Raw genomic sequence first — 21,580 nt, forward strand, 5'->3', positions numbered from 1 at the left:
GGCTGGCCAGAGCGCCCAGGAATCAATGTCCCTTGGAGTAAACCTCAAACAATGATGCAGCTACCATATGATAAATACTCCAGCTTCCTCAACCCTCAATTGAGATCACTCTGAGGCGTCTCCTAGGCGGCCTCTTAGGAGTCTCCAGCATGCACTGAGCCCAGTGCTTCACCCTGGGAACCTGCTCTCACCATGTCTTAGCTTTACTCCTTTCCCATTTCTAACAGGTACTTTCAAACTACTTGCACTCAAATCTTTGTTTTAGGGTCTGTTCTGGAGGAATCCAACCTAAGACAAGCATATATGCTCTGTACAAATCACTTTTCTATAATAGGTATCAGAGATCTGAAGAGGAAAAATATACCACCCTAGCCCTCAAAAGATAAGACCTCTAGGAATGTAACCACAAAGGTAAGACAAGAGAAGCCAGAGAAGACAGAGTACACAGAGTACTTTGGGAGAAGACTGGGGATATATATAATACAACAAAAATATGTTCACTAATGAAAGACTCTCACAATAAAAAGTGGAATTTGCTGTTAAGGAATCAGCATGAAATTCTCTACACCAGGAAGGCATCAAACAACCTAAGTAGTAACGTTCCACACATCAAAGAAAAAACCAAGGTGCTGATTTCACTTGGAAATATGTGTTGGAGGATTTGTCATTACTTACAATGCAAGCTTGAATGATCAATCTAAAAGGAAAGATTTTATACAACCCAGGGTTGTTTTTTTTTTGTTTATTTGTTTGCGGTACGCGGGCATCTCACTATTGTGGCCTCTCCCGTTGTGGAGCACAGGCTCCGGACGCGCAGGCTCAGCGGCCATGGCTCACGGGCCCAGCTGCTCTGCGGCATGTGGGATCTTCCCGGACCGGGGCACGAACCCGTGTCCCCTGCATCGGCAGGCGGACTCTCAACCACTGCGCCACCAGAGAAGCCCCCCAGGGTTGTTTTTTAGTGGCAAGGGCAGGTACATAAAGCCCTAAACTGGCTGGACAAGATCAATTGGCTATTTTGCATCTTGTGCCTGAAGAGTGTCAGAACTGTCTTCTCCTTCAGTTCTGTCAAAATAGACTAATTTCCGTGGAAGGCAAACAGTTAAATTTTGTGTATGTCACTAGGCTGAAAGTCAGCCATTTGGGTTTTCACTTGAGCTAGAGACTATGCCAAGGTCAGCCAAACGTTTGCAGATAGCAGACACCAGCTACACAGCCTCCTATAAATACCTCTCCTTCAGCCCAAGACAGTTACTGAGTAAAAATGACAGAACAGAGCGAGTTGAATAAAAGTAGATAAGAAACCTTAGGGCATTCCTGAGCTGATAAATGCTGGCTGTTTCATGGTGTGTGGTTCTAGCTGGGCTGTCTTGTGAGCTAATGAGTAGTAAAGCATCTACCTGCCATGTGCCAGGCATCTTAAAAACACTATTTCAGCCTTAAAACAATCTAATGAACCAGGTATTATTAGTATTATTATTATTACCCTTTAACAAATGAGAAAACTGCAACTTGGAGATGCTTAGTAAGGTCTGACAGCTGTTTTGTCAGACCCTCAAATTCAAACTTCTCCCAAATTTCATGCTTTAGGGCTGGAAAGAAAGCACACCAGATTTCAGCTTCACAGTGTCTTGTCTTAGGACATGCCAAAGGTAAGTTTGAACAATTGAGCCCTCAACTGTTTGGTCAAATAACATGTAGTTCCAGTGAAAATGAGTGTTTAAATTTTTTTTGTTGTTTCTGTTGGCTAAGCATTCTTTTGTCTACTATCAAAAGAAAATTAATTCCTCAGTTATCTAAATTACATGTAGTATACACAGAATTAATATTTATCTCCAGAAAAATCTGAAGATTTTCAAGAAAAAGCTGCAGGATTTAATATCAAGTGATTAGGATACTTTCAGAAGGATGGTGAGCACATTAAACTTCATAAGGGGATGCACACCCACACAAAAATAATAGCAAACAGTGTGAAAAATAAAATTGCCTGAATTGACTCAATTTTTTTTTCCCATGGAAAAACCCTCTTGTTTATTTGATTAAACAAAAATAAAATAAGCTGCATAGGAACAATTTTAAAGTCCAAAGAGACACCAACTTTGTTTTAAGGCTGCAGTAGCCGATACAGCATCTCCTTGCTACCTTCTCCAGCCTTCTCTGTGGACCAGAGCGATACATTCAGAAACCTGTTAGCTAACACAAGAGTTTTTGAACGCTTTTCCACTGGTTCTTCACCTGCTCATTGCCTGTCATGCCTGAGGCCTGCAGTATATCACTTAAGATTTAAAAGTAAAAATCCAGAGGGCAGGAGAAAAAAAAAAAAAAACCCACCCCAAACAAAAACCTACCTTAAAGGTTTGGGGGAAAAACCTTTGTTTCCCCATTCTCCACTTAAGTGACAGGATCCGCACCACCACCGCGATGCCCATTTTTAAAAGTGTCAGGAGGCAGTCAGCACCCAGGTGGGCTTGCAGCATGGTTTCTGCGGCCCGGGCAGTTATTGACTCAATTTTAATTAGGTGGATTTAATTAAATTTCCTTTATCAAATCTCTTAAAAAAATTTTTTCACCCTCCATTCTTCAAATCTTATCCCCTAATTTCGCTGGAATAAAGTTGTTCTACTCCACATACAGTATATTCTCTGCCTTAGTCTGGGATCCGCTTCCCCCCACCAAAGTGGACCTTGAGACAGTGATGTGGGTGCAAGGAGTTTATTTGTGAAGTGACCCAGGGAGCACCTGAAGGAGGGGGAAGGGAGACAAGGAAGGGAGGAGAGCCAGTGAAGGTGCATTAGTGAATAGGTTACCCCTAGGGGTAACTGGCATTCTACCTCGCTGGGAACCTCTCAGAGACTATGTGAAACTCCCTTCAGAATAGTCCTGCTGAGGAGTGAGGAAGGTAGACAGTTTATCCACCATCATGGCCTTCTTCACTGGTCAAGGGGAACTGAAGGTAACCCCCCCAGCAATCATGGCCTCCTTAACTTGTTAGGCCTAGCATGTTTCTACAGCTAGAGAATGGCCTCTAGACAGAGGACAGAGAAACCTGTATGTCTGTTCAGGACTGTTTGCAAGTGCCCTGGGTCAAGGAAAAATGGGCAGGGTGCTGCCCGCATTTGCTGCACTGTGTCTGTCTACAATGAATTGCTTTATTGATCGACTTAGTTTTCAACTTTACTGGACATAATGACCTGAAAGACATAGAAAAATACATATCTCTAGCCCCCTGCCCCCATTCTGATTAAGATCAGTAGTTGGGTTCAGGAACCTGAATTTTAACAAGCACCCAATTGTTCCAAAGCAAGGGGTCCCTGGGCCACTGTGTGAAAATACTGTGCTAGTGTCGACAAAGACCATAAATTCATCCCATGTGTGTTAACCAGTGTCTGGGAGAGAAAAATCTCTAAATTGGCCACAGATGGATCTTACTTCCCTATGTCCCATTTTTTCAAATATAAGCTGTTGCTTGTAAGGGGACTATAATGAGAGTATGTGGATGGTTAGCACGTTGGAAGTCTAATTCTGGAAAGTCACTTTAAATATAGATGCAGCCAACTGATCATGGGTCAGGGGCAAAATTACCAGATACCCTTACGGTGGAGTGACCATGCTTTTCCAACAAGATGGTGTGATGAGTAGGAGTGAATATAGGGGAAAAATAAGAAGAGTTGACATTGAAACAGAAAATGAAGTCATTGTACCTACATGTGTTGGTCAGGATTCTTAGGAAAAAAATATCTTCAAGTCTTTGTTACAGGGAGCTTGCATATAAACCAGTGCAGCTTTGGGAAGAATCAAAGCCAGACCAACTGTTGAAACCATCTTTTTCAAAGTTTCCTGGGTTATGATAAAAGGTGACATGGTACTTCTAAAAGCAACTGGCTATGCTCAGAATTTTTTTGATGAAGTATTGTTCCTTTCACATTCTTCTCATCTGTCTGATACATATTATGGAGAGAGGGCAATGAGGGCCCTAGGGCCATGACACTTGTTCGTCTCTCTAAGAATGCTGTTCTACAGTCTGGAGAGAGATGGTATCTATTGTAAATAGTGCAGACCTGAGCTCATGTTTCCTCTCCTTGGTTCCAGGTTCTCATCATCACTTCTCTCTGACATTTCCTGTTATCAGATAAGGTATAAACTTAAAATATCCAGAAGTATCCTGGTTTCCCAAAGCCTTTCGGATACATACATTGCTTAATATGGCCTGCAAGGTACTTCATGACCTGGCCTCTGTCTGCCTTGCCAGTCTCCTCTGTCACTAATCCCTGTCTTATCCTTTAAGCTCCAGCCTTATTAAAACTCTTCCAGCTTTTCAATTCTCTGTAGATCCTTAGTTCTTGGCTCATGCCAAGCTGTCTCTTCCTCCTAGAAGACTCCCCCCTCCTCCTTTTCCTTCAGTTGAGTGAACACTCACTAGTCTTCAGGTATCGCTCTAAATGAACTTTCTCTGGGATGCTTCCCCGGCCCCTTTGGAAGGTGAGTCAGAGCTGTTATAGGAATCTTTGTAGGCCCTGGGATCTAACACTTTTGAAGGCTCCTCCTCACATCACATTGAAGTAGATTCAGATATAATACATTATACATAATTGTTCTTGCTATAAATATTAGGAGATGATTTTTATATTTCTGCTTTTGAAATTATTTGGCTATGAATAATTTAATTTGCTATTGATTATGACAGGGTCAAGAGTTACAGGTTTGGTTGCTAACTCAGTTAATAACCAGCTGTGTGACCTTAGACAAGTCACTAAACCTCTCTGAATCTCAATTATCTGATCTGAAACAAGAGAGATTTGCAAAGTGATCTAGGACCCCATTTAGCACTAAGAGCCTTTATTCTTAACTGTGAGGAGAGATATTTTTGGTGCTGCTAAATGTCTGGGGGTAGGAGTGGGACAAGGATTCTTTACTCCACTGACATAACAGGCAACAAGGAGATACAGCCACTGGTAGGCACTCTGGCCAGAGCTGCCAGTTGAGTAGAAAAAGGCAGTTCCACAAATATGTGTAGAAAAGACAGTAGTTCTAAAACTGAAAATAAGAACAATCATTATTTTATATAATGAACAATCTAATATACCACCCTATAACCAGAGAAAAATCCAGGGCACTCAAATATATTTTCCTAAATATGTTTTTCTAAACAAGACTGACAATTGAAGCGTGACTATATTTATAGTAATGCCCCCAAGGTTTCTGTTGGTGACAAACATGTAGTATGTGCTGTAAAAAAATAAGCCAGTGTTAGAAAGAGCAACCCTCACTATTGTTTCAATTAATTCTACACTGAGACATGATATGAGACTGCAGATTTTTTGTGAATGAGTTTAAGTTACAGAAGAAGTAGCCTGTTTCTATCTTTGTACAAAGGTATTTTCATATTTCATACTATACACATCAATAACTTAGTGTAATCTTAAAAGGGAGTTATTTTTTCTCTGATAGAAAAAGTAATCAAGTTCTATGCAAAAAATGTATTTCTAATCCCAACACCCAGAGACGAACACTGATTTTTGCACATCCCTTTTCTTTCTAGGCAGTTATATAGCCACATATGCATATGTGATGCCAAAATGGCATCACGTTTTACAGCTGTGCTGCAGAATTTGAATGGAGAGGTTATCTGGCTTGGAGGCTACAATATCTACTGCCATGACCCGAACACACCTGGCATGTCTGAGAAGTCAATGCAGCTGATGGTCCACAAAACAACATTTTCCATGAACTAATCTGCATGGAAAAAGGGGAAGGAAAAACACGAATAGAGGAGACAAGTGTGTCTGCCTTAGGTTTTGGTTCTTCCACGAGTACGTGGATTCAGTCAGGTCTGAGTCCTGTGAACAGAAGGCTGTAGAGACACAGCAGCTCCCCCTGATGTTCAGGTGACCAAGTGAAACATCAAGTTGGGAGCAGGGTTTTCTCCTATCCTCTGTGTAGACAAGTACCAGTGGCTGAGATATTAGCACCCCCCATGGGAGCAAAGCCAGCAGTGGTAGGGATGAGGCACCGTTTTTTTTTTTTTTTTAGATGTTGGAGGTAGGAGATTATTAATTAATTTATTATTTTTGCTGTGTTGGGTCTTCGTTTCTGTGCGAGGGCTTTCTCTAGTTGTGGCAAGCGGGGGCCACTCTTCATCGCGGTGCACGGGCCTCTCACTATCGCGGCCTCTCTTGTTGCAGAGCACAGGCTCCAGACGCGCAGGCTCAGTAAGTAGTTGTGGCTCATGGGCCTAGTTGCTCCGCGGCATGTGGGATCCTCCCAGACCAGGGTTCGAACCCGTGTCCGCTGCATTAGCAGGCAGACTCTCAACCACTGTGCCACCAGGGAAGGCCGGGATGAGGCACCTTTATGTGGCTTCTTTGCTTGAGAAAATGGATATGCATGGCTGGAGCTGATGAACAAAATTCTCTAATTCTCTGGGTAACAAGAGCCCAGAGACTGCTTCATGAGCATTGGTATCAATCCCAGGCTTAACCAGGGAAGACTGGAGAGCTTCTGGAATCCTCCGTGAGCAGGTGTGAGCAATAGACAGTAGAGAACAGACTTGCGGTTGCCAAGGGGGAGGGAAGGATTGAGATTTTGGGATTAGCAGATGCGAACTAGTATATATACGATGGATAAACAACAAGGTCCTACTGGATAGTACAGGGAGCGATATTCAATATCCCGTGATAAACCATAATGGAAAAGAACATCAAAAGGAATGTATATATATGTATAACTGAATCACTTTTCTGTACAGCAGAAATTACAGAACATTGTAAATCAACTATGCTTCAATTAAAAAAGTGTGCTTTTGGGGTCAAAAGGGGAGTATAAAGTCTTGAAGATTTTGGGACACAGTGCCAAGCTGCTTCTCCCTACAGATTGCTATTTCAACATTCCTATAAATTATAATTTTTATATGCTATGAGATAGATTTGAATTCGAGGGTTTTTTGTTGTTGTTGTTGTTGTTTTAGAATAAATGATCATAACATTGCATTGGTTTAAAAATTAGGCTTGAATCCTAATTCCAAGATTACATCAAGAGAAATACAAAGAGTTTGGCCAGCCACACATATCGGTGACAACTTAGACTGCTTCATATTATATTTAAAGGATGAATTTTATCAGAAAAATGCATCACAAAGCAAAGAATGAATTCACCTGCAGCCTGTGCAAAATAATATACTGCAGTAGGGACAAGATGTTTTTATAGCTCTTGAAGAATATAACTGTTCAGTCCAGAGTCTGTCATTATTTTGGCATGATTGTCTGGGCTCGTGACCCATAGGGTAGAATGTAAAATTCTATGAGGATGAGAGTATTGGTGCATTCATGCAACATCATGAAGAATGCTTGGTTTAAGGTGCTTTGTCAATTATTAGGGAAACTGATAGGAGGCATGCTACCACATTGTATACAGCATGGGAATAAGGTGGTCTGGAAAACGACACCAAGTAGGTGGCTGAGTTAAGGAAAGCATTCTTGGGTAGAACCTGGGAAACGGCACTTGGGTGTGGATGGTTCTCAACGTTGGTATTTTGATAATATGAAAAATAGATACCTAAATATTGGCATCGTCCTTTTGCCCCAGTACTGCAAACAGTAGTCAAAATGATGATTAAACAAGGAAATGCATGGGAAAGTACTTTACAACGTGCATTTGTCATTGCAAGTTTTAAAAGACCACAGATTTTTCATTACTTTGTTTGAAACCTTACCCGATAACATCTCAATATATTCTAAAAACATTATCCCCCTAAGACCAGGAATGTTGCATATCTGAGGATTAATCTGCCAGAGTTCCTCTCTAATTGTCAGGGGTTTGGTGTCCATGTATATGTGTGTGTGAGTATGTGTTTGGTTAGTTTTATTTTTCATCTTTGTTGATTTTGTTTTATATTGGGTAGAATCTGTTATTTTAAATTATTTTTATGCTAACATTTATTAACCACTTATTACTTGACAAGCACTTTCAGGCGCATTACCTCATTTCTCAAAAGTGCTCAGGAAGAAGCTGTTTCTATTTCCACTTCACAGATGAAGCAACTGAGGTTCAAAGAAGGTGCGCAAGTTTCTAGCAGCAGTAAATGGCAGAGCCAGGACTCAAACCCAGTGCTTCTGACATCAAGTTATTTTCTCATTCTACTCTACTATGTATGAGGATAAGATTTTGATACTTTCTCCTTGCAAGAACCAGCAGAGTTTTTTTCTTTTTCTTTTAAAAGGAGAAAAAGATCCCAATGTGACTTAAATATAAATGCAATCTAAGTCTCAGAAACAAGGCAATCAGAGCTGCTAAATCTTAGCAGCTGCAAGTAAAGAGCAGAAAGCAAGGCCAAGCAACTCTTCTTTTAAAATTTGAGGCGCATGAAACAAAGATACTGAAATGGCACTCATTGTCCAAAAATGATGAGGCGGAATTCCTTAACTTCTGGCCCTGGAGAAAGACACTCAGAATCACCTAGTTCTTGCAGAACATCATGAGATTATTTACCTTCAGGCTGGGATTTATAACAATCACCTTGTAGGTTACAGCTGAGAAAAATGAGTTGTCAAAAAAGGCAACGACAATTGCAAGTACAAGCAACTGTCAAAACGATAAAACTGTCACATCTATACATATCAAGCAACAGTTGCATTCATTATGTACAACTCCTGGTACTTAATACTGTCTGCCAAGGAAGCTAAGCTCCATTTAGAGTTTTGCTGTTAGCACAAATATATTTGAAAGAGACTTGACTGAGTTTTTCATGATTTTACAGAGAATGCAGTGAAATTGTCTTGAGAGGAATCCACTGATATCTGGGGAAGATTTGTCAAAAGGGATATCTCAGCCTTAAGTATTTTGCAAAAGTACACCAGTATTGATTTTGGGGACATGTGAGATCTCAAACAGCTTGTATTCTTATTTTTAGGGAAAAAAATTATACTTCAATAACCAGTTTGAGTGTGTTTTCCCTCAGGGAAATTCTCCGTTTGTAGATCTTCAAGCATGAGAGGTATTGTTGAAATGACAGAAAAAAGGAGAGAGAGAAGGAAAGCATGGAGAGAGGGAGGGGGATCAGAAATATAGTAAAAGGGAGAGACAGAGGTAGGGAAGGCAGAGGGAGAGGAAGAGAAAAATGGACTAAGGACGAAAACCACAAAGAATATTTGATTATTTTGATCACTTTTTTGAAGATACTTTGTTGTACATGTATCCTCACCCAAAATTAATATTATTGATTTCAAGGAGTAAAAATGAGGATGAGGAAGTTGATGTCCTCATGTTCATTTATAGGTTGGTAACTTTCTACCACTTTACCTACACCCTCTGACTTTTCTAGCTTTTGTCTAGTTCAGCATTTGCTCTTTTTTACTTGCTCTAGTAGAACCAGATCAGTGAAGAGATGAAAGCTGGCCAGAAATATTGTTGTGGGACATATCGGAACTTTAGTGATTCTGAAGTTCCCTCTCATTAGTGATAGAAAAGTTTATATTCTGGCCCTTAAAGTCATTAGTCTCTTGTCAAGGCCCTTCCATTTAAGAGGCTTAAGCCAGCATGGAAAGGTACATTTTTTTTTTTTTTTTGCGGTACGCGGGCCTCTCACTGTTGTGGCCTCTCCCGTTACGGAGCACAGGTTCCGGATGCGCATGCTCAGCGGCCGCGACTCACGGGCCCAGCCGCTCCGAGGCATGTGGGAGCTTCCCGGACCGGGGCACGAACCCGTGTCCCCTGCATCAGCAGGCGGACTCTCAACCACTGCGCCACCAGGGAAGCCCGGAAAGGTACATTTTAAGGGTTAGCTGACACTGGGAGATGTATACGAGACGTTTTTCTGAATATCTAACATTCGAGGGCTTGGTTTCTGGAAGCACCTGCATTACCCATTGCATATCATACTTCTCAATCTGTTCTGCTGTCCTGCCACTGTTAATCCCCTCATTTCAGCCCATTACCTTCTGTATGTACTCTCTTAATCTACAAACTTTGCTCTCTCTCCAGTGACACCGTAACCCTTATTTTGGTTTGTGACATTCAAGGATTACCTAGAGCAATGCTCTCCTGACTTGTTACCGTCATGAGAGCTTTCCTGCTGCATGCTGCTTTGTCAGATAGCCTCTCTAGCACTGTTTCAGCCTTCTAAGTGAAAAATTCACCCAGAAGGCAGGCTCCTGCTTTGTCAGCACATTTGAATTTTAGAGACTGGTTGGCATCTATTCTCCTCACCAATTGCCACAAATAAAACACACCCCCCCCGGCCCCCAGTCAAAATTTTGTGCTCATATAGTTGAAATCACCAAGAAAATACACATCAGTGCTCCACCTGTGGGCACTTTGTGTCTCTCATCCCCACCCTCCATCTCCCACACATGTTAAACATGGCCCAACAGCCATGGACCTGCAAAAAACTTGGTGAGATCCAAGTTACAGAAACCTAGTTAGTATGTAAAGTATGCAAAAAGAGCAAAACACTTAATGACTTGGGAGAGAAAAATAAGTTCTAAAAAAGTGAGTGTTGAATGAATGAATGCATTCATGGAACAAAGATGGCATGAAAACATTCTAATGCAAACATCTACAAGCAATGGTTAGCGTTTTTCTTTCTTTTTAATTCACAGGTGAGCTCAATCAAAAAGCATACCGAAAATAAGAGTGGTAACTGAGTAAACTGATGATAGGTGAACCTAAGTGGGACTAGAGAAAGGGGTACATGTCAATCTTAGTAACAAGGTTTGGGTTTTAATGTCCATGAGGATAGGACATCCTGAGGACTTGATTTGGAACTGAGACTCCTATGTAAAACCCAGAATTCCTGAAAGCTTGCTTTTCACTTCAGAGAAGAAGTGTTCTATGTAAATCCACCTGCTGGCACAGGAAGACTACAAGGAAGATGAACTTTGATTAATTATACTTTGGGATTGTGCAAATTTGACTTACAAATATAGTAGTGTAAACCCAAGAGAAACATGCATGTAAAAACTTTCCAAAGAGATACTCTTAAACCCTAAGGCCCAGAAGCATTCTACAGAGGAAGCAAGCTCTGCCGAAAATGAGCTAAGAATAATTAAAAATAGAAATAAACAATCCACCATGAGCTAGAGACAACGGACACAACATACAGGAGGATCACAATATCAGGAATTTCAGAAAAGAGAATAATCTGAAAGAATAAAAAATAAAAACCATAAGCATAGAAATACCATAAAACAGATTTTTTTTAAATGCACATAGAACTTCTAGATATTAAAAAAAGATGGGTTAAAAGACATGGACTATAGAAAGAATGAGAAGATCCAACATACATCAAATAGAAAAAGAGAACAGAGAATGGAGGAAGAGAATATTTGAAGATGTGATGTCTGAGAGTTTTATAGAATTGGTATAAACATGGCTTCATATTCAAGATGTAAAACAAGTCCTAGCCAGTATAAATACACACTTAGACATGTTATACTGAATTTCAGGACACCAAAGAAAAATGTAAAAGCAACTGGAGAGAAAAAGTGGATTACCTATTAAGAACAGTAATAAGAGAAAAGAGTTTTTATAGCAACAATAAAGACATGGGATGGAAAGAGAGTGAAATGGATTAACATTATGAAAGTTCTGAGAGTAGAAAATAAACTAGTCAATCTAGAATTCAATGCCAAGAGAGATCACCATTCCAGATTAATTGTAATGTAAAGATGACTTCAGATAAATATTAAGAAGTTTTACAATTCACTAGATCCTTCCTGAAACAACTACTAAGGGATAAATTTCATGAGGAAATTAAATCCTGAAGGAGAAGAATAAAAGGAGGAATGGTAAGAAAAAAACCTCCAAACTGATGAATATGCGGGTAAGTCACTGAAGCCCTGACTGAAAAATTAATGAAAAATTTAAGGAAGATATAAAAATCATGAATGACACGCCAGGTCCTGAAGTGACCTAAAAATAGCATTAAAAGAAGCATAGAGCTATTGATTAACCTCAATTTTTGTTGTTTATATATTTAAAATTTAGGACTAAGCTTTAAAAGAATAGAAATAAAATCTATAATTTGTAACATAAAGGGGGATTCAAACAAGGAATCTAATTTAGAAGGCAGAACAGAAAAACTAAGTCCATGCTTATTTATAATTTAATATTGAAACACTTGAAGTATTTCCTTTAAAATCAGCAACAAGGTAAGGATGTCCTCTACCACTGTCTTTATCCAATATTACACTGGGGGCCTTAGCCAAAGCAATAAGAAAAACAAATTAATTGTAACAATCAGAAAAGAAAAAACAGATCTGCTACTACTTGCAGATTATATAACTGAAAAAAAATCTAAGAAATATACAGATACTAGTAAAACCAATAATCAAGTTTAACAAAGTTTTTTCAAGAAAACTGATTTAAAATATTAATATTGTTTCTATAATGAAGCAACAAACAACTGGAAAATGTAATCATCTCCCCACAATTCCACCACTAGGCAATCCAAGGAAAGCCCTTGCACACATGTGCATAGAGACAGAAATAAGAATATTTCCTGCAGAAAAAGAAAAAATAAAAAAGCTGTAAGAGTATAAAACTTAAAAAAAAATAAACAACAAAGAATCAACCAAACCATCCCTCAGTAGGTATAGTCACACAATGGGATAAAATGCAACAATTAAAAAGAATGAATTGCCAATTTGGACAAATCTCAGAAACATAATGTTGAATGAAAAGGTAAGTTGCAAAAAGAAAGTTCATTATGGTATCATTTATGTAAAATCTCCCTAAAATATAATTTATGAATATATGGACATGTAGGGAAAATATGAAAATATGCGTAAGAATCATGCAAGGGAATGAAGCCTCTAACTTCACATACATACAACTGACCCTTGAACGATGCGAGGGTTAATCCACATGTAACTTATAGTCAGAACTCCAGATCCATGGTTCCTCCACATCCACGGATTCAACCAACCATGGACTGTGTAGCACTGTAGTGTTTACTATTGAAAAACATCTCCATATAAGTGGAATCGTGCAGTTCAAATCAACATTGTTCAAGGGTCAATTGTAGTTACTTCCGGGTCTAGGATAATAGGACTTCAGCCATAGCTGTAATATTTTATATTCTTGAAAAAATATTTGAAGCACATATGGCATAATTTTAAGATTTGGTCTTGATGGTAGGTGCAATGATGTCTGTTATATTATTTTCTCTGTTTGAATCTTTTCATAATTAAAAAGCAATGTGAAGAGATATTTATTGATCATATTGACATTTTAACCAAGTTATTTTTGATCAAGTTTTCTGATATTCCTGTTATAATGCAGGTAAATAATAAGTATTTTCTTTTGTTTTGTTCCCATTGGATCTTACTCAAAGTTTTGTTGCACAATCTCAGAAGAGACCTTAACAATTTTTTTTAACCTTTTGACTCCCTTTACCCACTTCTGTCCTCTTCACTGTACCCCCCCCACCTCTGGCAACCACAAATCTGTTCTCTGTATCTATGAGCTTGTTTTTTTTTCCTTTTCAGATTCCACATATGTATTCCACATATTTATATTTCACAATCGTACAGTATTTGTCTTTCTTTGACTGACTTGTTTCACTTAGTGTAATGCCCTTGAGAACCATACATGTCACAAATGGCAGTATTTCACTTCTTTTTGATGGCTGAATAATATTCCACCATATATATACACCACAATTGCATTATCCATTCATCTATTGTCGGACACCTAGGTTGTTTCTATATCTTGGCTATTGTAAATAGTGCAGCAATGAACATGGGGTACGTATAACAATAAGCATTTGATGAATGAAATGCATGAGAATCATGAAAGCCACTTTGAGAGTCACCTCTTCCCTTCTCAGTTTCTACTTTATTCTACTTCACTTCCTCTCTTTCTTTCTCCTGATTGTTTCAGATAAGTCAGTGATATGTCTTAAACCTCTATGCAAAGTAAGAATGACAATACAGCAAGAAAAAGAATAAGCTATCTTTCCTCTCCAAGATTTTTCTTGTATTTATGTCTGTGTCAGGTTAAGGCATACAAAGACTAATTTATGTCTTTTGTTGTTTGCTCTACCCATCAAGCTCATCATTCACACATTAGAGGGCTGAAAATCTTTAGAGATAGAGCTTCCAGAAATAAATTAAATCTCTTACTTTAAGGTTTGTTTCCTGTTCTATTTTTAAGAAAATTTAAAATAAAATTGCTACCATGAGGGTAAGGATGATGACAGGTGACTTATTCTAAATTTCCCCTAGTTTACTTTAAAATTTTATTTTTCTTATGACAAAAGAGAAAGGGTTTTAACATTGAAAAATATAGTGTTACAGCCTTCTACCATTTCCCCCATGAGCAGTGGGAGAAAGGATTCCTTTTTCTACATTACAATTTCAATATGAACAACAGTAAGTAGAACCCACAATATATATAATGTATAGTTATTGTCTGAAAGGAGTTATTCTTGGCCTTGTACAGCAAGATAAGAGTATTAAGAATATGTGTTTATGTTGAGAGATGAGTTCTTTGTTTACCCTTTCAGAGATATAGCTTGAGTCTGAGTATCTTAACTTCTATCAACACCTCTGTCCCAACCTAATCTCCTATATTTCCACCTGGTTCTGCAATACAAACAGGTTCACAAATATCACCAGAAAATAAATCATCTAGTAATATTTGTTCATCTAAACTACCAAGGGATATCTATAAGGTGAAACTCAAGGATCGGCCAAACATACATATTTGGCCCCAAAATCGGAATGCTCAAAATTATCCAACTGACTATGTAAACAGCTAAAGTTATTTCAAGAGCTAGAAGATAAAAACAAAACAAAACAAAACCCAAACTTGTTTCATTGATTCACAGGCTGTGTTTAAATAACATATGTACTGAAAGTACATTTTTGCTAATATCAGTAGTGGTTTAATTCAAGTGTCTGTTTTCACACAGGGAATAAAATGGATCAATGTGCCTAGTCCTCCCATACTCAGCCGAAAAGATCCCCTGCCCCGTAACATAAGAACAAGCTACAGCTGATCCTTGGGATGGAGAGACTATAGGGGCAGTTACCCAGAAAGGAAACTTAGGACATTTACTTTTTAGCTCTTTATATCGTCATATTTTAAACACAATTTTCAGGATTAAAAACCAATCTGTTAGATGCTCTATCTCTTGGAGTAGATGCTCTATCTCTTGGAGAAGGCAGATATAATATCGTCTCTGGCAAATAAACATCTTATTTTGAGATAACCTGGAGTAGCTTTTTTTTCCATCCTATTATTCCAAATTTCCTAAAATTTCCAAGTCTTTGTCTCTTCCATAGCAAACATTATAGAAAGGGAGGTACAGTGGGGAAAGGGTGCAGGAAGTTTAACCCAAAAGATGCTGGAGAAATTGTTTGCTGGTACAAAGTTGGAGCAACTCAACAAAATCATTTATGAACAAAAGAAGTTGCACACTATACAAGTTCTCAATATCCCACTAAAGAAAACTGCCCAGTGGAGAGAGTCAACTCTAAGATTTCTTTTTCTCTATATGGGCTCCAAGGCAAAAGGCCATCAACTAACATCATCTGTAAACCTCATTTATTGAATTCCTAAAACATGTTATTGATTTTTTAAAAAATAATTTAATCAAAATGCTGCATTCATAATTAATAATATATTCAAGTCACCACTGAAAATAAAAGAAATCTAATAAAACACATTTTGTACCCCATACATGAACCTTGTTCTATGGCTTCCTATTCAAGAAACACTTGGCATATCTCATTAATTCTTTACCAATATGTGTGCTATCAAAATTTCATTATCATAAGATTAAATAATTTTACAAAATAATCCAAGTTCTCAGCATAAAAACTGCTACAATTATTCCAATTTGTCTGTAAAGGCAAATAAATACACCTACCTCAACAAATATAAAACACGGGATGATGGAATAACTTCGTTGAGTGTTGTTTCCTACAGCCATTTCTTACAACATGTAGCAAGGCTGCCCCGTCTTAAACTGTCCAGGCTGAAATAGAAATAGATAGCATGGTGTTAAGAACCATATGTTTAGCAGTCCTTTAGGTATTTACATAAAAATATCAGCTACCCTCTAGATAAGCAAGCTGTGTACAAACAATGCAAAATACTAATCTACAACACAGTCAAGTCAGACTAATAATCAGTCCAGAGAAGAGAAAATAATGTATACTAGCCATGAACAGTCTTTGAGCCTAAATGACCAGGTAGGGAGCTCCTGTGCACACAGTTATAGTGAACAGAATTCTAATCGCCTGGTGCTGCACAGTGCCTTAACCCAGTAGACTGTGCTCATGCCGTGAACGCAGTTTTTGCGACAAAACATTTGTTATTGTCCATTCTGTATGAATCTCCCCTTTCTGTGCCTGATCCTTGCAGTTTGCCATCTAGGGACGCGTTTATTTCTGCCTTCGCCTCTCCCTTTGGAGCTGACATTTAGCACTGAGGCACTAATCCCTGACTTCCTTCCGTGACCACTCTGCCCTTGCTCCCTTGACTGCAGGGCTATTAACTACTCTGGATTAATACATCACTGATCCCTCTCACTGGGTTCCCTCAGCCGTGTGTGTGTGTGTGTGTGTGTGTGTGTGTGTGTGTGTGTGTGTGTGTGTGTGTGTGTGTGTGTGTGTGTGTGTGTGTGTGTGTGTGTGTGTGTGTGTGTGTGTGTGTGTGTGTGTGTGTGTGTTTTCCAAACACAAAACATTGACTATAAGAATGGAGTAGCTGGCCTATAGCAGAGTATTTTAAATATTTGTTAGAACTCTTCTGTCCTACTTTGAACTGAGAATATTCCTGTATTAAAAGATCAGTTAATTTTGGTTCTTCTTAAAACAATAACAACAACAAATAGAGATTTTAGACTTTTCTGAAACTTCCACAGCCCAGTAAAAAGAATTTTCCACTATACCTTTTATTCTCTATCCAAAGCAATACTTGACATGTTTCAGGTATCTGCTTTCGAGAGCCATTATTTTTTGTTTGTTCTGTTTCTGTGTCAGATTTCCCAATAGTTCTTACGGATTGTGATACGAAGACTGGCAATGGGGACTGCTAGTCTATGCAACTGGCCAACCGCATTTTTTCTTAAAGGTCATGAATTAATGTTTTTAACTTAATTCTGTCTTTAAGTCCGTCCTTATGTTTTTCCAAAATAAAACTTTAAAATACATTTCCTTCTCTTTTTGAAATGCCAGCTTCTCACGTGTCGACTAAAACTTTCCCTGATCAAATGTAACATTATGTGTAGTATTAAGTCCATGCCAATCATAGTGTTTAAATTATTTAATTTTTAGGCAACTTAGTTTTTTCAATTAAAATTGGATATTATCTGTTATAATATATCTGTGATTTCACCATCTATTTCATGATTTAGGAATCAATAATATTTGTTTACAATTAGAAAGGAGCCCATCCATAGAACACACATTGAGTTGATCTGGCAACCATGTATTGGTTTCATTTTATCCTTACTTAATCCAAGTATCTTAGAATTCACTTATCAGTATTTATGATTTAGATGAGTCCTACCGTTAGCATCAACTAAACACAGAACCACACATCTGAAAAGAAAATTAAATTTTTAATCACCTTGAAGTAGGTAGGGGCACCAGAAAAAAACAAAGGCATCAGACATACCTAGTATTTTCGATGGCTTCTCCATACAATTAATAAAAAATAGCAATGAAATGGAGAATACAAGACAGGCTTTGGATATCATATAAAATTCTCCTTTCTATTCACTCTTCTGATTCAAAATACAAACTAGCTTTTCATATGTGTATGGAGGCTACATATATGCATATATATACACATATATGTATCTATGTGTATTATACATAATCAGTAACTATAGTAAGGTATATTTCACATATAATTCACCCATTTCAAGTGTACAATTCAATGATCTTTTAGTAAATTTACCAAGTTGTACAATGATCATAAAACAATTTTAGCACTTTTTCCTTCACCCCCCAAAATGTCATCCCCACCATCACCTCCCTCACCACCTCTCCAGCCCAGCTAGTCACTATTCTCTATGTCTCTACAGATTTGCTTTTTTTGGATATTTCAAATAAATATAATCATACAATATGTGGTCTTTTGACCTGGATTCTTAGCATAATGTTTTTGAAGTTTATTCATGTCATAGTGCACATATCAGTAATTTTTCCTTTTTATTACTGAATGTATTTCATCGTATGGCTATAGAACCTTTACCAATTGGTGGCAATGTAGGTAGTTTCTAATTTTTGCTGTATCCAATATTAGGTTGTATCCAGTATTATGGATAATGATGCTAAGAACATCTGTATACTTTTATTGTAGATGTATACCTAAGAGTGGAATTACTGGGCCATATGCTAAATTGTTTAATTTTTTAAAGGAAACTGCAGAAGTGTTCTCCAAAGTGGTTGTGTCATTTTATACTGCCGCCAGCAACAATAAGCGTTCTCCTTTCTCCACATCCTAACATTTTTATTGCCTATCTTTTTATTATAGTCATTCGAGTGGGTGTGAGATAATATCTCATTGTAGTTTTCATTTTGTAAATAACAAATGATATCGAGCATCCTTTCAGGTGCTTATTGCCCATTATTCTATCTTCTTTTGTGAAATAAATCAAAAAAAACACAAAAGATTTGGATATTTTCAAGATATAAGTGTTCTTTGTATTATTCTGGATAATACAAAGTCCCTTATCAGATGTATATTTTGTCTTTCGACGATTAATGTGCATTGGTGTGGATTCCTTTAGGTTTATGCTGCTTAGAGATTTCTTACTACTTGAATCTATGGGTTTATGTTTTTTTCCCAAATTTGGGAAAATGTTCAGCCATTATTCCTGGAAAACTTTTTAACCCACTCTCTCATCTCTTTCTGGGACTCCCATGACATGAATATTAGATCTTCTGTTATAGTCCATCATGTCCCTGACACTCTTAATCACCCCTCCCCAAGTCTATTTTCTCTCTGTTGTTCAGATTGGATATTTTCTATTATTCTATCCTCAAGTTCACTGACTCTTTCCTCTATCATCCCCATTATGGTGTTGAGCCAAGTCCATCCACTGAGTTTATGTTAGTTGTTATATTTCTTAGTTCTAAAATTTATATTTGCTTTTTCTTTATATTTTCTATTTCTTTGCTGAAACTATTTCTTTGCTGAGACTATTTTTTCATGTTTCAAGCATGTCTGTAAGTATTTATTAAAGTACTTTTATGATGGCCACTTAAATTATTGTCAGATAATTTTATATCATCTTGGTTTTGGTGTCTGTTGATGGTCTTTTCTTATTCAGTTTGCGATCTTCCTGGTTCTTGGTATGAAGAGTGATTTTCGACTGACCTTGGGTTGTTACATTACAAGACTCAGGATCCTGTTTAAAGCTTATGTTTTATCATACTTCCTCTGACACTCCTCTAGTAGGTATGCGGAATGCCACCTTGTTAGTGCCATGTGAAGGTAGAAGTCCGGGTTCTCCACTTGGCTTCCTATGACAGCTAGTTGGGGAGGGACCCCTTTTGCTGGGCAGCAGTAGAGTTCAGGCTCCTCAGTAGGGCCCCATTGATACCACCCTGGCTGGGGAGGGGGTTAGGTACTTCTTTGCGGCTCCCCACATGGCCTCCACTGACACTATGGCCTTGCTATTGTTGTGTAATAATAATACTGAATTTCCACTAGTCCCCCTCTGATACCACTCCAGGGAGGAGGAAGTCGGGATGCCTCATTACTGCCTAAAGCGGGTAAAAGTCTAGGCTCCCCCCCATGTTTTCCCCTGATACTGTAGAGCAGGGATGGAGGCCTACTCATTACTGCCCAGCATGAAGTAAAGTCCTGGTTCCCTACTCGGCCTTCTCTGATATGAACCCAGCAGGAGACTAGGGGAGCCTCCTTATAGCGTGGCAAGGGTAGAAGTCCAGGGTCCCCACTTGGTCTTTGCTGACAGAGACAGAGATAGGGCTGAAGTTTTTCTGTGGTTTTTGGATATAGTCAAAGGGTTATATTCTAAAAGTTTGCTGCATTGCTAGGCTGCCCTTTTCCAGGCCCTTTGGCTAGAGAGGTGGCAGGCTTTCTTGGGGCTGTTTTGTCTGTAAGTATCAATAACCCAGGTTGCCAGCTTCTCCAATATCCAGTCTGAGATATGAGGTAAAAAGAAATCCTGGGAACTCAATATTGTGTTGGCTGTTATGTGAGGTCCCCAGCCAGTCCACCTTTTCTTTGTCTGAGCTTTGTCTACATGTAACGTCCAAGATTTTTGGTTGATTTAGTGGGAGGGATGGGGAATGTACATCTTACTCCATCCTCTCAGAAGCAAAAGCCTCCAGAAGTCTTTTTAAAAGAGTACCAAATGGCAGTGACCAAGGTTCTCGCATAGGCTAGCCCCGCTGTGTTCTCATGAATTTGAGTCTTTTGGTGCCCAAGGTTTCAAAATACCAGAATAGCATTATTTGTTTGTTCAGTTGTGAGTCCCTAATTCATGCCAGGTATCCCATTAGACACAACTAGAAGCAATGAATTAGCCAAATACCCTGTGTTTAAGGGACTAATAGTCATTAAGAATAGATTGCTTTACTTGTTTGTATATTTGTTTTTCAATAGCAGCACAAATGACCAATTCTAACTCTTGAGGTCAGGGATCTCTTATCCACCTGGCATAGTAGATACACTGTCTAGGACCCATAATACTTTTAGGGGCCTTTGAAAACATTTTAAATTTTTTTTAAATAATAAATTTTTAGGTTAGGTACAAAAATATTTTAATATATTATTAAATTCAGTTTTATACTAATTCAACTATATAAATTTTAACTTTAATAGAGAAAAGGGTCCACAAAGGCAAAATTTCTTAAAGTCTACAAAAGTAATAAGACAGTCCTAGCTGGGAGAAAGTTAAGGAAAGGTTTCTTAGAGGAGATAGCTATTTAAGTTGATTAAAATAAAGGTAGCTGCTCCCCTATAAGAGGAGGACAAGAGAAGCATTTCAGCTAAAGGGAACAGCAAGAGCTAAGGTTCCAAAGATATAAGCTGGCCTAACATATGTTTGGGAAACTAAAATCACTACCAGCTCAAATGAAAACATTCGAGGATAAGTATAGATGTTACCAAAATTTATGTATAATAAACATAGCGTTTTATACACAAACTCAGAAGCAGAACACCTCAAGGATAAGAAATACAAGGTTGGTTCATTTCCGTATCAGATAAGAACATAGGAGAAAAAGAGAATATTGACAGACAGTACTGTTTCCTAGTAATTAACTCAGACAGAGCTCTTCATTTCTAGGCAGGTAAGTATATTATAAAACAGACCCGGCTAATAAAGGAGTCAATGACATCTCATGTATTTCTATTGGATTTTCCATGTAATTCCCTCTTGTTCATAAGAAGTGTAACAATTCCTACTCACCCCAGAACAAATACAAAAATAATTGCTGATTATAAAGTATCTGTTTTAGTGAGACTGGAAATGGATGGTGATGAAGCATGGTCATAGCTAGATGGGGACAAATGCATTGATTTCTAAGTTATGCAAAGTTGGCTCTAGCTGAGCAGTCAATGAAGTAGCAAGGAACAAAAATGCCCTTGAGAAAGA

The 21,580-nt window shown here is 38.2% G+C and overlaps 1 protein-coding gene across 8 annotated transcripts in view; it reads right to left on the reverse strand.

The window, feature by feature from the left end:
- The window catches only part of PLPPR1 (phospholipid phosphatase related 1), a 641,182-nt gene that overhangs the window by 105,220 nt on the left and 514,382 nt on the right, over nt 1–21,580 (reverse strand). For all 8 annotated transcript variants that reach the window (XM_060299950.1, XM_060299949.1, XM_060299951.1 and 5 more), the window contains one exon: nt 15,869–15,976. In XM_060299950.1, the coding sequence (XP_060155933.1) occupies nt 15,869–15,931 (63 nt within the window). In that variant the 5' untranslated portion in view covers nt 15,932–15,976. The remainder of the gene's footprint in view (nt 1–15,868; nt 15,977–21,580) is intronic.

The sequence above is a fragment of the Globicephala melas genome, chromosome 6 (assembly GCF_963455315.2).
Source record: "Globicephala melas chromosome 6, mGloMel1.2, whole genome shotgun sequence".
Taxonomy (NCBI): Eukaryota; Metazoa; Chordata; class Mammalia; order Artiodactyla; family Delphinidae; genus Globicephala; species Globicephala melas.